Source organism: Hydra vulgaris, chromosome 04 (genome assembly GCF_038396675.1).
Source record: "Hydra vulgaris chromosome 04, alternate assembly HydraT2T_AEP".
In the NCBI taxonomy this organism is placed as follows: domain Eukaryota; kingdom Metazoa; phylum Cnidaria; class Hydrozoa; order Anthoathecata; family Hydridae; genus Hydra; species Hydra vulgaris.
In genome coordinates, this window is record NC_088923.1 from 7,164,143 (window position 1) to 7,182,728 (window position 18,586).

General features: G+C 27.7%; 1 protein-coding gene across 1 annotated transcript in view; it reads right to left on the reverse strand.

Annotated features, from left to right (window-relative positions):
* Positions 1-1,460: 1,460 nt before the first annotated feature.
* Positions 1,461-18,586, reverse strand: part of LOC100206721 (proton myo-inositol cotransporter) — a 29,772-nt gene continuing 12,646 nt past the window's right edge. Inside the window, exons 4-8 of the mRNA XM_065795343.1 lie at positions 14,429-14,520; positions 13,216-13,323; positions 3,920-4,025; positions 3,320-3,843; positions 1,461-1,842 (exon numbers count right to left, since the gene is read on the reverse strand). Of these exons, the coding sequence (XP_065651415.1) occupies positions 1,550-1,842; positions 3,320-3,843; positions 3,920-4,025; positions 13,216-13,323; positions 14,429-14,520 (1,123 nt within the window). The 3' untranslated portion in view covers positions 1,461-1,549. The remainder of the gene's footprint in view (positions 1,843-3,319; positions 3,844-3,919; positions 4,026-13,215; positions 13,324-14,428; positions 14,521-18,586) is intronic.

Sequence of the window (18,586 nt, forward strand, 5' to 3'; positions counted from 1 at the left end):
GAGTCAAGTTTGCAAACCCATTTATACGCGTAAGTTGCGTTTGAGTTACGTTCGTAAACGCATTTTATATGCGTAAGTTGCGTATTAAATGCGTGCGTAAACGCAGTTATTTGCGTGAATTGCGTTTACGTTTACGTAAGTAAACGCAATAAATTGCTTCAAATGCGTTTGAGTTTGCGTGTGAGTTTTTATTTCGGAACGCAAACGCAAAACGCAGGGTTTTTTTGCGTTCGAATGTATGGCTCCATTATAAATTTATGATTAGAAAGACGTGTCTACAATATAAAAATGGAAGAATTGTTAAAAAACACAAAAAGCAAACACCTCGTTGAGGTAATAAAAAATAACAAAGAAGAGTTTGATAAGTATGTAAGTATGCAGGGTAAAAAGAGGTCACAGCTCCGTTTGAGATTAACTAGTGTTAGCAGCATTGAGCACACATATAAATATGTATCATAGTCAGAAATAAAAAAACTTTCTGATAAAGTTATTTCAATGACTGAACTATTACCTATTAAGGAAAAAACTAAAATTACTAAAGCTATAAAGAATTTAGAATAGCTTTTAATACATCAATTAAATTACTTAATCAAAGAACCGTAAAAAAGTAAACTTAAGAAAATATACTTGAAAATATACTTATGCCAATGTTTGCAAATTCTTTCGGCGCACTTATGCCAGTTTTTGAAATTGATTCGCACATATGCCAGTTCGCACTTATGCCAGTCTTTGCAACTGCTTCGCACTTGTGCAGATTCGCAGTTATGAAATTCGCACTTATTCAGCCTCCTCCTTTCTATATAATTAGACCCACAATGCAATTTCTTTGGTTTTCAATTTTTGATTCAATGCGTTTAAAAGAATATTTTTCACTTAGATTATTAGTTTTTTAATTTTGGCCTTACACCTTTATATACATCCCAAACTTTTCCATATATTTGATTGACCTTAATAGGAAGACCAGGATTGTAGGTGTGGGTGCAATGAGTTTTGCAGCATAATTTTTGCGTTAATGATTTTGGCTAATTTATAAGGGCCGTAAATTTTTTAATTCTGAAATATTTTATGAAACCTACACTTTTTTTTGTGCTTTTTAATTGCTATTAATTGCTTGTCGTATGAAAACAAGTTAGACTGCCCTAAACGCTTCGGTCAATGATTAGTGAAAACAGAACAGCCATCGTAGATTAATTTGAACTAAAGAAATCCATTTGAATTGAGTTGATCACCTTATTGATTTTTTTCAGGAGTACTATAATTTCTTTTTTGAAAACAACAATTTTACCTTATAAAAAAGCAAAATTGTGATGATAGATTTGATTTTTGAAACCGAGTATGATTTTTGAAACCGAATATGATTTTCGCAATCATCACATAATAAACAGTCTTGAACAATTTCAATTTTGAAATTTTTGAAGAGTTATATCCCTTAAAATTTTATAAAGCCAAATAAATAGTCGTTTTAAAATAATATAATTTTTACAAATATCTCAATATATAATAATTTATAAATGTGTAAAAAATAATAAAGATCAAAAATCCTAAAACTTTAAATTTTCTTTTTGCATGGAATAAACAGCGATCCTTTAAACAAACTATCGATATCTTCTAGGTTTCTGCTCTTTGTCTCCGGTAAAAATAAATAAAATACCAAAAATCCAACAAATGCTACAGAGGAATAAAATAAAAAAGCACCAAACCTAGTCAACAAGTCCATAAGATTTAAAAAAGTTAGCGATACTAGCAAATTCAAAACCCAATTTGTAGCAGTAGATATTGAATTTCCGGTGCTACGTGCCCATATTGGATAAATTTCTGCATTAATACACCAAGGCATAGAACCTATATACAAACAGATTTTATGTATTTTTTCTTTAACGGATTATTTTAATATGTATGTATGTATGTATGCATGTATGTATGTATGTATGTATGTATGTATGTATGTATGTATGTATGTATGTATGTATGTATGTATGTATGTATGTATGTATGTATCTCTTTATATATATGTATGTATATATAAATTTATATACATATATATATATACATATAATATATATACATATAATATATATACATATAATATATATACATAATATATATATATATATATATATATATATATATATATATATATATATAATATATATACATATAATATATATACATATATATATACATATAATATATATACATATAATATATATATATATATATATATATTTATATATATATATACATATAATATATATACATATAATATATATACATATAATATATATACATATAATATATATACATATAATATATATATATATATATATATATATTTATATATATATATATATATATATATATATATATATATATATATATATATATATATATATATATATATATATATATATATATATATATATATATATATATATATATATATATATATATATATATATATACATACACATAATGCTCCGCAAAAAATCGCGATGATTGGAGGTTACGAACACAAAAGCCCTTAAACTTTATCTCCCCCCACCCCAAACGTAAGGGCAATAAGTTGATAAAATATTTTTTGTATTATTCTCAACTAGACTTATATTCATCGATAAATTTTAAGTTTCATCCCTCAACGTTCAAAAATTATGACCTTATAATTTTTGAACGCTAAGAGATAATACAATGAAACTTAATATTTATCGATGAATATAACTCTAGTTGAGAATAGTTCAAAAAACACTATCAAGTTGTTGCCCTCACGTTTGGGGTGGGGGATGAAGTTTCAGGGCTTTTTTGTTCCCAGTCTCCAATCATCGCAATTTTTTGCAAAGCATCATAATCTGATTTAAGTATAAACATATAAATGCTTGAAGTTTGCTCCATGTCTGGAAGCTCCAACACCAAAAAAATGCTGGATCCATCAGTGTAGGCTCCCAAATAAAAGTCCCCAAAAAATACTTGTTTTTTTTCTTTCTCTATTTTTATTAAAGATAGAAAAAAAAACTTTTAGTTTAGTTTGATTTACTATGAGTAGCGTCTCATAGTGAAAAGCATTTAAAGAAATGTTTCTTACTATAAGACGCTATTTTAAATCAACAACTTATTTACGGATGACTAAACAAGGTGAACACAAGCAAAGTGATATTTAAAAACCATTTTTTGAGGAGAGAAGGAAGAAGCTACCACAAAAATATCCTCCTCCCTCCCAACACACACATATTGCTGGGAAAAAATGGCTTTCCAAAATAAACTATAGGTTTGTCACTGTTAAGCTGCATTAACACATACCATATAAGCAAATTTGATTACTTCTTACCCATGCCTGGTGCAAACATAGCTAAGTAAAATGTCATAGCTAGTACTGGAAACCAAGGATACGCCGTTGGACAAATGCCACTCCACTTAGGGACACTAGAAGTAACATTAGAATAGTGTTTTTGATCGCAGAGTGGTGAAATGCCTTTATTATTTCCATTTGATAAACATGAAGCATACAAAACTTGATTCCCATCAGCAATGTAACAAAAGCCACACTTTACATCATTTAAACAAGACTGGCATGTTTTTTGAGTACTGCATATTTCATCAAGCGGTTGAACCATGTAAGTTATCTTCCATGATTCGTGTTCCAGTTTCCAAAACATGAAAGCAAGCAAAAGAAGCGCAGCAGATACACCAAATATACTAACTAGTGTCAACTTTCGTCGCCCAACATGCTCAATAAGCATAATGCTCAAAATTGTAAATACAAAATTTCCAGCAGCGACTACAGCTGCTAACCATATTACTGTGTGTTCATCTTCTACACCAGCCAGTTCAATGATAGTAGCGCTGTAGTACCTGAAGATAATTGAAAAGAAGTATAAACTGCTGCTAACTACATGTATAAAAAATGAAACACAAAGTTGTTGTTTACATGACAGTATTTATTCCACAAAGCTGTTGAAATGCTTGCAAAGCGCATCCTATTGTTAGAGCTCTTCGTGTATGTTTTAGTCTTAGTATATCTTTTAAACTTCCACCTGAATAAAAAGGTAAAGAAAGTTGAATGCAAATTAAAAAAAAAAAATTATCTAAATGAAAACATGAAATTATATAGTGCAAACTTAAAGAATATTAATTTAAACAACATAAAAAAAGTTACAAAATTAAAATTACTTTAAAGCATAAATAAAAAAAAAGGAGAAGAAAAAAAGAAACAATTTCAACATTTAAAAAGTAAACAAGTCTATGTGTGTAGTTCTGTAATATTATAATTCAAAAAATAAGATTTAAACCTTAGATGATTGGGATGATGAACCAAACCTTAGATGATTGGGATGATGAACCAAACCTTAGATGATATTAATCTGGTGAAATAATTATGTAACTTTTAAAAGATTAGTCTGATGTAAAAATGATGCAATTTGAAAAAATGATGTAATTTGAAATTTGATGAATAAATTATGTAATTTGAACAATGTAAGCTTGACATGAAAAGTTTGAATAGTGAATATCTTATACATGTCTAACTCTATAAATTTAACAGAAAATTTTAAGTAAATTTAAATACAAAGTATTGTATTGTACTAAATGTTGCATCATCATTAGTTCTTTTAAAATATTTTAAAATTAGAGCTTTAAAATATACTTGAGATAACAAGGACAGTCATAATCATGTGGTTAAATGATTATATATATATATATATATATATATATATATATATATATATATATATATATATATATATATATATATATATATATATATATATATATATATATATATATATATACACACACTATATACATATAAATGTATATATACATATAAATATATATATACATATAAATATATATATGCTATATACATATACTATATATGGATCAAATCATTATAATTCAACCAATTTAAAAAAAACTTTGTGGGGCACTATCTCTGATTTTCCTGATTTTTACATATTGTTATGTGCATTATGTAGATAGGTTAAATTTGAAATTTCAGACTTCCAAGTACAGCGGTTCAGAAATTATAGCCTTAGAAACATGACACAGTGGCCCCCCTTAATTTACAAATGGTCAAAACAGACTACTTTAGAGCAGTATAACTTTTTTCTTACTTTCAACAAGTGTCTCATTTTTTCTAGAACTATTTTCTGGATAGTTCTCTCTTTAAAAAAGTGGTTTTTATTAACTTGTGTTAAATTTGAAAAAAATTACGACCTCCTCAACTTTGGAAAAAATCCTAAAATTGCTAAATTATGCCAAATTGAAACTAACTGTAGCATTATTCTATTCATCCACAAGTTTTTACAGATAAGTTTTCTGATTAGCTACTACTATCTGCAATAAATGGGCAAAATATAGGCAGCTTGTTGCAGTTTAGAACTTAAATATATCTAAAAGCAAAATGTCCACTCGCCTAAAAAGTCCATTTTTCAGCCATTTTGAGATGCTTGTAAATTTTTCTAACACTTTGTTTTGATCTAAGATTAATAGCATATAAGACCATTAGACCCAACTATCTGAAAATCCAAACATTATAAACTTGTCGAATCCACATTAAAAAAGCCAGCATTTTTAAGTAACCCATTTTTTCAATCATCAATGGTTGAATGTGTTACTAGAAACCAGTGCCCCTCTAATCTGCCAACTGGCCTATGTGAAAGGTGCAACTAATTATAAGTCATTTCTTAACAAAATGAAAGGTATGGTTGGTTGTTATGGTGGTGGCAGGCAACGCACTGCACGTACCCCCAAAATGCTTGCAGCGCTTAAAGCTCGAATTCGTCGCAATCCAAGATGGAATCAAAAAAAACTTGCCCTTCAAATGAATGTGAGTCGTATGACCATTAACAGAGCCTTGAAAGAAGACCTTAAGGTACGGGCATTAAAAATTAAAACATGTCACTATCTTACAGCCGCCAACATCAAAGGAAGACGTGAGAAATGTGCTCAACTTCTTGCTCGATATGGGCCCGCTGCTGTTAACAGAATTTTATTCACAGACGAAAAATATTTCACCATAGAGGCCAAATTTAATCGACAAAATGATCGCGTCTACGCGAAAAGTCGTGCAGAATTACCTCACCATTTTGGATATGTCACCAGACGCCACCATCCTGAACAAGTTATGGTTTGGGCGGGGGTTAGTGCAATGGGCAAAACCCCATTGCATTTTTGTGAGTTGGGAGTAAAAACAAAAGCAAAAAATTATCAGGAGGACATTTTAGAGCAGGTGGTAAAACCTTTAAATGACTCGTTGTTCAATGGGGAACAATGGTCATTCCAACAAGACAGTGCCCCTTCGCACAAAGCGAAGACAACACAGAGGTGGTTGACAGCCAATGTGCCCGATTTTATCTCTACGGATGCCTGGCCGTCAGCATCACTAGATCTTAATCCATTGGATTATGCAATCTGGTCTAAATTGGAGGCGAAGGTGTGCTGCAAACCTCACACTTCCGGTGATGCCCTCAAGCGATCACTTCTCAGAGAATGGGATGCTTTATCCATGGATACCGTGCTTAAATCAATCGAGGAATGGCGTCCAAGACTGGAGGCGTGCATACGGGCAAAAGGGGATTATTTCGAGGACTCTCTTTATTATTGTGTACTTTAGCATTTTAACTAAAACATAACATGCATATAATATGTATATATTACATTTGTTCTTGCATTAAAAACATGTTCTCTTAAATTTTTTTACTGAATTAAAATTTCGCACTTCAATTGGTACTACTAGGTATATATATATATATATATATATATATATATATATATATATATATATATATATATATATATATATATATATATATATATATATATATATATATATATATATATATATATATATATATATATACTATATACATATAAATTTTAACTTGCTGTATCTAAAAAACAAATTTAAAAGCTGCAAGTTTAAAATGCTGCTTTACAAAAACAAAAAAACAAAAAATAAAATAAGATTTGTACGTAAATAGAAAGTGTTTAATTAGATGTGTTTAATAAGGGTGTGTAAACAAATCAAAAATTAAAGATCTTGAGCTTTGTAATGCTTAGAGCTTTTCCGAATAGTTCAATTAACTGAATTTTTAATATTTCAATTGTAGTATATATATATATATATATATATATATATATATATATATATATATATATATATATATATATATATATATATATATATATATAACAACTTATATATATATATATAACAACTTGTATATGTGATGTTTATGTATATATGTCGACTTGTTTCTCCGCGCAGTGGCCTTGTTCGCCAAGGTTCGTGTTTTGGAGTTATAGAGTTGAGAAAGGGTTGTAACCGCAAAAGTAGCCTCCTCCACTGTAGTGGCCCTCTCGGCCTTGGGGAGGTGAATAATTAAAATATATATATATATTTTAAATATTTATATATCTTGCATAATCGTCTTTAAATTTTTACCATAAAATGTTGGATTTAGATTTTTTTTAATTTTAAAGACTGGAAAAACTTTTTTTTTCTTCTTTTAATTATTTGATAGACTGCCTGCCCCAACCAAACCTTCAGTCGATGTAGCAGCACTCTGTTGCGAGTCAAGCTATTTGTCAGTCAATGTAGCAGCACTCCGTTGCAAGTCAGGCTATAAGATAGTTGATGTAGCAACACTTTGCGCATGTTTTACAGTAAAAAAATAAAAGTAAAAACATACAGAATGTTTTTATTTTTAAAAAATAAAATAAAAACTTCTAAAAAAAACTTCCCGCAATTAAATTAATGCATTTTCACATAATCTAACCTTAATTTTGTCAGCTTTAATACCAAAAACAAGCTAAGAGCCATTTTTTACCACAAACACAATTTCTTAGCCGTAAACTATAGAAATATATATATATATATATATATATATATATATATATATATATATATATATATATATATACATATATATATACATATATATATATATATATATATATATATATATATATATATATATATATATATATATATATATATATATATATACACTATAGCATATTGCCATGATCATTGCACATCACATAACTCATTTTTTTTGAAGGGATGGGGGTTGAGTTAATGGTTGAAATGTATAGTTTACGCAGTTTTCTGTTATATGACAAACCACCTATATCTTAAATCAATCAGAAAATAGTTATTTTTTGTTTGTTTTTATTGTAAATTAAGAGAAAAATAGCAATATTTTTTTTGAACTTCTTAAAACATGAACAAATGATTTAAGCTTGATTGAAAAATGGTCACGACAATATGGACCATTCAAAGTACACTTAAATTATCTTTTTGGAACTACTCTTTTATTTTGGTAATTTTTTTTAAATCATTCATTTCAATAGTAACAGTTTATTATTTATTTTGGAAATTTCAATAAAAACTTAAATTTTGCTTTTAATTTGTTAATCGTAGAAGAAAATAATTTAGCTTATTCAGTGCTCACTTTGCTCAGTGCTTACGTTGTGTAGTATTCATGTTGTTGTTGTTTTTTTTGTTTTTTTTTGTTATTTATCTCCTCAAAGGCTGAGAAGGCCACTACAGATGAGGAGGCTACTCAATAGTGGTTATAACCCTCTCTCAAATCTATAACTCCAAAACATGAACCTTGATGAACAAGGTCGCTGCACGGAGAAATAAGTTGAACATGGTACTGACAGGGACGTGGTGGGGATCAAACTCAGAACCTCTTGCTTATGAAACGAGCGCTTTACCACTACACCACTACCGCATGATAGTGCGGTACTGCATGTTCAGTGCTTATGATGTGTAATGCTCATGTTGTTCAGGGCTTACATTGTGTAGTGCTCATGTTGCTTAGCGCAAACGTTTTGTAATACTCGGGTTGTGTAGTGCTCACGTTGTTTAGTGCTTATGTTGTGTATTGCTCAGATTGTTTAATGTTTATGTTGTGTAGTACTAGCGTTGTTCAATGCTAATGTTGTGTAGCACTCATGATAAATAGTGCTTTTGTTGTGCAGTGCTCACATTTTTTGTGCTTACGCTGTGTAGCGCTCACATTGTTTAGTGCACACCATGTGTAGTGCTCACATTGTTCAGTGCTTAGGCTGTTTAGTACTTGCAATGTTTTGTGCTTACATCATTCAATGGTTATATTGTTTATGTTTCAAGATTTGAGCATCCGGTAGTGGTGCAGATAATAGAATGTTTATTTAATTACTGAGTTACATATTTACATAGTACTTTATCATATCCCTGGCCCAAAGTGCCAAGAAGGTGCCAAGAAGATTCTCTGCCAAGAAGATTTGTTTTTAAAGTTTTGCGCTCCAAAACTGTATTGTTATGAGGCTGTATAAAACTGTTTGAAATTTTTTTAAAAAAGTTCTTTTTTTATTAGTGTTAATATAGTGGCACTGAGACATACAAATTTAATATTTAAAAATAATGGACATTCTTGTAGTTTTCATTATTGATTTGTTGAGTTAAAATAATTTTTTAGGGTACTTTAAAGAAATATTGATAGCAAAAAATGGTGTGTAATAATAACAAAATCAGAAAAATTTCCAAATTAATTAACCAACAATTAATGGTCAGAACTTTTAAATGGTTTGGTTTTGAATGCGATGTTGTGACTTAAAATGGAGAAGAATAGAAGTTCCTCACTAGAACCTGTGAAAATGAAAAAAAACGTTTTCAATAAAAGGTTTGTAAATTTTAATGATGTATGGGAATTCTGCAGCATCAAAACATCTATAAAGAGGTTGGCATATGTTAACTTCTATATAACAACTATATGCCAACCATTAACATATAGCAGAAGTTATATGAATCTGAAAACAGTGTTGTATTGTTATGTCTGCTTTTATGTATCTGCTGTCTAGTAGTGCTGATGCGTCATTATAAACAGTTTCAAAAAAATGGGTAAAACTGGCATTGTTGCCAGTTTTACCCAATCAATGATGGATTCCATTCAGATAAGCATTTTGTCTTCTTTGATTTAAAAACATTAGGAACCAGGTTATTATCACAAAAAATTACCTTTTAACTTCATTCTCCTTCTGAAGTTTTGATTATATCTATATAGTTTAAATGATGCAATAATGAATAATGCTAGCAAAAGTGATATATGATTTCAAGTAACAATAGGCTGGTAATGTAAAGAACACAAGATAGGAGTTAAGCACCAATGCACATTTTGGAATGGATATCTGTAATATCCAAAAACTATAATAAAAAATCATATTCATAACAAAAGAATAATTTAAAAACATAACAAAAGACTAATGGGGTATCTATTAATTATGTCTAGTCTAATCCAGTATTAAAGATAAATATAAAATCTACAACAATATGGAGAATTTAAATAATATAATAAAGGGCTCATAATCAATTAGACACCTGTACATAGAGAACCTAAGACTTTACTAACTCATCAAGGATTGTCTTAGAGTGGGGTCAGTCACCACAATCTAGAAGAAAAATTTCAGATGAAAAAAAGAGTACAGGTTACATTTTTAAAACTACCAATAAACATATATAATAAAATAATAATAAATATAATGCAGATTTTGAAAATATTATGTCAGTATCCAAATAAATAAACCAAGCAAGTACAGAGTTTTTTTTTCAAGATAGAAAACTTCCAGAAATAGTGCACATTTTGAAATTTCGGAATACTCATGAGTATTCTGAAATTTCAGTATGAATACTAATGCTAAATAAGAATGTAATAGAAGAAATTGTGACCATTGGAACATGAATTGTGAAATGGTGACAATCGAAATAAAAATCATTTTCTCATTAAAAATTAATAATATTTGTAGTTTATTATTCCCAATTAATCCCAGCAGTTAACTTTAAATGATCACAACTTTTAAACAACAAATTGTAATTGTATAAAATTAAAAGCCTGTCAATAAATTTTAATTTTTATAAAATATGAAATAAAAAAAGTAGGTAAAATTTAATAGGGGTCCAGTCGCTCTCCAGTCACTTTACAATCACTCTACAATCACTCTTCAGTCACTCTCCAATCACTCTCCAGTCACTTCCCAGTCACTCAGATACACAAAAAAATTTAGATTTTGATTATCTTGTTGAGATATTTAGCGATATTGTACACAATAAATTTATAATTTTTGATATTTACTTTTACAAACTTTTTTTTCACAATAAATTATATTTATCCAGTAAAATTTTTAAGAAAATATGATGAGAGTGCTTTATAACAATAGCTTTGAGAAACTTTTTAGAATAATTTTTGTGACAACTGGATACTTTGTAACCATTCTCACAGAACTGACAAAAATTATAATGAACAGATTTATTTGCTAGTTTGCTCCAATAGCCTTGCTCTTTTAGCCCAGTTATTTTATACTAAAAATACAACTATAAAATGTTATTTTATACTAAATGTTAATTTTCTGCATGTTTTACCAAAATGTGCACGTAAAACATTTCATATTTTACTTTTACAAACTTTCTAATTTTGTGTAACACATTAAATAACCCTTGAAACTTTGTTGCGAAAAACATTGAAATTTCAATCAAGTTACTTTTTAGATGAGCTTTGAAAATTTAAAATGTGAAAAACATATTCAAAGCTTTATTTTTAGCCAAAGCAGAAGTAAAGTTTGTTTAATTTGCTTTAAAAAGGAAAAAAAAATACTAGAAGGAAGTGTCTTTTTATATAGTACATATGAAATAGTTGTCATAGTTTTTGATATTTTATATTCTTTTTGTTGCATGTAGCCTGCAATAGTTTTTTTTGTTGCATGTAGCCTGCAATGAGATTTACTCATTGCTGTGATTGCTATTCCATCAACAACTGCAACTTTTGACAATATTTCATTCAAAGATTCTTTTTTAGCAAAATGCCAAAGAATATTTCTTTTAGGAGTTTTTTTCCTATATAATTATCACTTTATCCTGATTTAAATCTCAATATATTATAATGTAACTTCAAATGGTTAATCACAGCAGTTGCTAACATTTTTCATCCTATGTTTGTGTTGCCCTTGTGTTGTATGTTTAAGTTGTATATTCGTATTTTATGTTTGTGTTGAATGTGGTTTCACCAACATTTTTTCATGAGCATATACTTGATCTTTAATACCCCCTCCTCATTGTACATTTTTGGGTAACCCTCCTTCCTCATAATTTTATACGTACTTTATGAAAGATCGCTTATTTAAGAAAACCTTACAAATTTTAATTTTGCACCTTAAATTATGCAGAAATTATCAGAAAATGTTTTTATTCTTTCAAAATAAATAAAAATTTATTTGTTTAAATAATTATGTAATATTTATATCATAAATTATTAAATTAAGGAACATTTAAAATCAACTTTTAAAGGAGTTAAAAATGGTTCATTTTAGAAAATGAGTGATAACCAAAATATCATCTGACAATAAATTTGCAGCAAACACATTTGAAAAAGGTCACTCTAATAAAATCTGAACTATTCAATGAAAGAATCAACTTATTCTGGACATATAACACTGGTATTAGGATAACCTACTATTTACATTAAGAAAAGCTTAAATGTAAGGGGAAAAAATAAATCAAAATTTTATATAGCATTATTTATTTATATAGTTATGATTTATGAATATAATTTTACATAATAGTTTTTTGAAAAATAATGTTGTAAACCAAGCAATCACTCAAGTGTTTTTTTTTTCGTTTTTTTGTTTTTTGTTTCAAAGACCTCAAGAAAACTAGTTTAAAAAAAATTAAAAACAATTTTTTTTAAATAAATTTAAATTTTTAAAATTTTGATTTCATATAATTTAGGTATTTCTATTGGTGCAGTAAATTTTATTTTTAAAATTTATGGACTAGTGTTGTTTATAATTGGTTATGCTTGTACATTTAAAAAAAAACAGGTCAGTTATATAAGTTGTCAGCTATTTGTATAAACGAGTTTTTTTAAATAATAACTTTGGCACGTGAGCAGGAGAAGAAGAAGAAGAAGAAGAATGGATGAGAGGAGCTCTTTAACCTAGATAATCATCTTCCTAATGACAGTATCACAATAAAAATACTCAGCTTTGATCTGCAAATAACTATGCCAAGAAAGATATACAGTTTAAAAAAAAATGGCTTTAATTTAAAAAATTAAAGATTAGAAACACACAATTAGAGAACAATAAAACTTTAAACAGTTGTTACACAAGAACTGCTTAAAATAAACTTTAATAAAAGGTTTTTTTGTAAATTAGCCTTTTCATTTTCAAAAAATTGTTAACTTTTTTTCTGTGTTGCTTGCAACATCTCAGCTAATTCATTGAATTCTTCATCAACATTATTAGTTCCACGCAGTCTGATTAAAACCTTGTGAGCCTTTTCAGCAAAGCCTATAAAATAAATTAGCAAAAACAAAATCTTCAAAATAATTTTTAATAAATATTGAACTAGTCTAAAAAAATATTAGCTATTGAACTATTCATTTATAACTTGTTGAATTGATTATTTTGGAACTGTTTATCAAATCATTACTATCTAGTTTATAAATGCAACCACATTGGATGTATTCATAGCTGATTTTAATTGAACACCATTCTTTTGCATTTACATTCATTTACATTTTTTTATAAAAGACTTCCTTAACTATTTCATACAACTTCATTTTGTGGTTAACATATTTTTTCAGACTAAACTACCTATGGTACTGTTGCAACCTGTAAGATAAAGGTTATACCTACATATGATTGTTGCTGAAGAATCATTCTACTTTATTTCTGTAATAAATACAATGTCTGGAAAACTTATTTGAATTTCAACTAAAACTTTTTATTTTTTTCAAATGATGTTTAATAATGTTATATATTTTTATATAAACTTATAACAAATAAAATTGGTATATAAACATTTGAAGCATATAATAAAAGATGTGCAGCATCAATAAAAGATGTGCAGCATCAATATGTGCAGCAATTAAACAATGCTACCAAATGCAGATTGTTACAAAACTTGACAGATATTAAAGCAAGGAAATTTTTTGTATAAATTATAATAGATATATTTATATCATTAATGCTTGTTATTTATATCATTAGTATTTAATATTTTTGTCATTAATGTTTGTTATTTTTATATTATGTTTGTGATTTTAATCATTGATGTTTGTTATTTTTGTCATAAATGGTTGTTATTTTTAATACTAACGTGTTTTATGTTTGTTATTACAGGCTTTTTGGTAAACACGTATGCGAGTAACATAAGTGCTGTTTTGACTACCATATTAATGATCTAAAAACTTGTTTAAAATCCAAAAAAAAAAAAGGAAAAAGAAAAAAAGAAAAGAATAAATAAATAAAAAATTGCTATATAAAACTATGAGCCATAAATAGTAAACAAAATTCAGATTATTCAAATTTAGGTTAAAGTTCTATTCATCTTTGATGAAAATGATAAAAGTATTAAAAAAAATAATAATAAAAAAACGAAACATAAAAATACCTTCATTAAGTAGCCAGCGTGGACTTTCTGGCATCCAAAAAAAACCAACAAAAAGTACAAATGAAGGAAATGCAGCAGCTCCAAGCATATATCTATAACAAAATTTTAAAGAGTAGTAAAAAATAAAACAGTAAACATAAAAAAAGTAAAATAAAACAGTAAACATAAAAAAGTAAAATAAAACAGTAAACATAAAAGACAATTTTTACAAATAACAACAGTAAAATCCAAATAAGACTCTGCAACGAATAGGCAGTACAACAAAGAAACTAAAAACATCTTGAAAGTTAAAGGCACTTATTTAAAAGTTGCAGGCCCTTTTTTTAATGCACAGATTATCATTCTTCAACAGTTCAACATTTTTAAGTTTGTAAAGCTTGACAATGTGCGAAAACAATTTTGTGAAACCGAAACCCAAATCACTTGTAAGTGATTGGGGTTTCAGTTTTACAAAATTATAAGATTTAGCAGTAGTTGATAGCTGGGGTTAGAATAAAATTTAAAATACTTTATATAGTATAATTTATGCATAAATTTATTAAATAATTGCATATGTATGTATACATTTTTTAACTAATTCACTTCCAACAAGGTTGAAAGCAACCACTACTAAGTTATGAGTTACTAAAAAAAAAGGATAGGGTTAAAGAGCAAAAAAACAGTTAACAAGTCTCTAAAAAAAATTTTTATGCAATAAAATCATAAATAGTTTTATATGAACTGATTATATTTAAAACTTTGATATAACTTCACTTCTTTGAGACATTATTTTAAAGAAATTTTTTAAATATTTTTTTAAATATTTGGGACCCACAAAATCTTTAATGGTCTTGAGCAACCTCCAAAAAATATTTTATATTTTAAAATTTTTTAAATCTAGTTTTATTTTATTATTCAAACATATTTTGGGAACTGGAGTAGACATTTTAGAGAAAAATTGTTTTTAGGAATGCCCTAATAGCAACCTTGTTAGAAAACAATGAACTTCTATTTGATCAAGACTAAGACAAATTTTTTCTAAGTCTTGTAATATAGATTAAACATAAAGTTTTGACTATATATCTATGTAAACATATGTATGTGTGTATATATATATATATATATATATATATATATATATATATATATATATATATATATATATATATATATATATATATATATATATATATGTGTGTGTGTGTGTATATATATATATATATATTTGTGATCATTTAGGTGCTCCCAAAAGTCCTTTACAGTCTTATCATAGAAGAGCATCTGACTAGGAAGTTTATGCCTCTTTCCTTAACAATGTCACTTATTGGGCTAGAGCTGGCGTTGAACCTCCGACTTCTTGGTTCTGAGCCAGAACTCTAACCACTGCACCATGACTGCACTATTACTAACACATATTTTTACTGCATGACTTCTATATTAGTTCTTAGAACTTGCTGAATTCAATTTCTTAAACTCCATATGAATTGTTTTAACACTCATTGTTTTTGTTTATAAACTTTTACATTATTTATATGCACAAAAACAGTTTTTTTTCTTGGACATTGTCTTGCGACTAATTCATACTAATAAACTTTAATGGCTTCTTGTTTAATTTTATTTTCCAAAAGTTGCCTTGAGACTAAATGTCAAGGTTAGTAAGTATCACTTTTTTTCAGCTTTTGGGCCTTTTAACAAGAAATTCTTAAACTGAAATTGTTTTGCAAGTTTTTTCAATTGACTAACTATCAGAAAATAATTTTAGTAACTTTTTCTTTCTTCAAACTTGATTTTGCTTTTTCATTTATTATATCTAAAAGTTTGCTTAAATCATTGCAGTTTATGCAAATTTGATCTTTTTCCAATATTATCATTTTGGATTTATATCCAATTCTAATGTTACTGGGTTTGTCAGTTGTTTTTAGTTTTATAATTCTTTGTTTCACATATCCTAATGTATCTGTTTACAGTTTTAAGAAGAGATATTCCAATAAAGATGCCTATTTTTCCTTGTCTTATCTTTTTTCCGCGTAAAATAAAATGCAAATTTAAATAAGTTGATTTAATACATTAAATGGAAAACTGATTATATTGAGGAAAAAAATTAAAAATAAATAACCAAGTCTACAATCATGCCATAATATAGAGTATAGGTCTTTAATTTTTTTTTAGGTCTACATATAGGAACCTCAGCAGGAAAGAGTTCCAAAATTCATTCCAATCATCAACACCATTGCCCATGAATGTTAAGTAAATGCAATTCATCAGATTTAAACTAATTCTTTTACCAGGCTATTGCATTGTTAAACTAATTTTTAATGCATAGCTTAGATTTTTACAATAAGTGGTCAACCTAAGTACACTAATGTAACAAAAAATTTTTTAAACTTTAAGGATAGAATAACCAAATATTGTTTAAAATAAGTTGAACGCAGTACTTCCAGGGACGTGGTGGGAGTCGAACTCCAAACCTCTCGCTTACAAAGCGAGCGCTCTTACCACTACACCATTACCGCATACATATCTATGCATATTATATATTTATATATATATATATATATATATAAATATATATATATATATATATATATATATATATATATATATATATATATATATATATATATATATATATATATATACATATTTTAAATGACGACATCTTGTATGAGAGTTGAATAAATTTAATATATGAACATCAATAAATACAAATTCTCTCAATACTAATTTTTTTATTTTATCTAAGAAATTTTTTCACAAACTTGTAGATTCAGGTTCAATAGAACTTCACTCATGGTAGTACTTGTGGAAGGTTTCCTGCTATTTTTTGAAAATAAAGCAATCGACATTGCGCTTCATTCATGTAATCCACAGTTAGAAATAAAATCGTTTTTCAGGTACGTAGATGAGAGCCACTCAAGATTTACAAATAAAGATAATGCCATCCGTTTTCAACAAATATTAAGCAGTCAACATCATGCCATCAAATACACAATTAAATTTAAAGATGAAAACAAAAGATTAAATTTTTTAGACATTCAAATAACCAATAATCGAAAAGGTAATTATGATTTTAACATACATCAAAAAAAAAGCAATAACAAATATTCAGGTTAAGCCAAATTCAAACCACAATCCAAAAATCTTAGAAGAAATATTCAAAGGATTTATTCATAGAGCTTTATCAATTTGCTCTGAAAAATTTTTAAATAAAGAAATCAATTTCCTAATAAATGTGTTTGCTGAAAATGGGTACGAAAAGAAAAAATTACAAGACCTTGCAAATATTGTTATAAAAAAACAACACTCAAATAATGAAATAGTTTTATCTAACAACGAAGCAACCATGTCAACATTATCACTACCGTGGATCCCAATATTATCACCAAAACTTCAAAAAATCTTTAGGAAAGCAGGTTACAGGACAGTCTTTAAATCTAGTGCAAATCTTAAATCTTCACGCAACAAAACAAACTACCATCAAATAGCCATCCCGGAGTATACCTAATAGAATGTGAGTGTGAACAAAAATACATCGGCGAAACAAAAATGAAAATAGCAACAAGAACAAAACAACACCAAAAAAATAATTTTGAAAAAAAATTATAACAATCTGCAATTGGGCATCATAAAATTAAATGTTCATGTAGTATAAAATAGGATCAAGTAAAGACGTTAAAAGTAGAACCCAAAAAATTTGAAAGAAAAGTTCGAGAAGCAATCGAAATTCAGTTCAACAAATGCAGACCTAAAAATGAAGATATGAATTTAGATGATGGTCAATATGGAAAAACGCAATTCTGGACGCCATATTTTTTATACCTACGTAATATTAAAGAAGCCCAATTAAAGCGAACTTTAAAGAAGCCATTAAAAAGTGATTTGTACCATTTGTTTGTAATTTAGTTTAATTAATAATTTGTAATTAAAGCTGAAGATGCTAGTATCAATAATCTAGCAAAAATTTCACTTTTTTTCAGGTCTTTTCCAACCTCTTTTCGGCTTTTTTGTACAACTTGCATGGTATCCTGTAGAAGACTTTCTTCATGACTTTCAGTCACAAAAACTTGCACAAGATTTGTATGGCGCTCAGCCCTGTCATTCACTACTGCTAGATTCTGATCTGATGTTGAAAATGTATGTAGGAATCATTTTCAAAATTATCCTTTATCCATGTGTTGA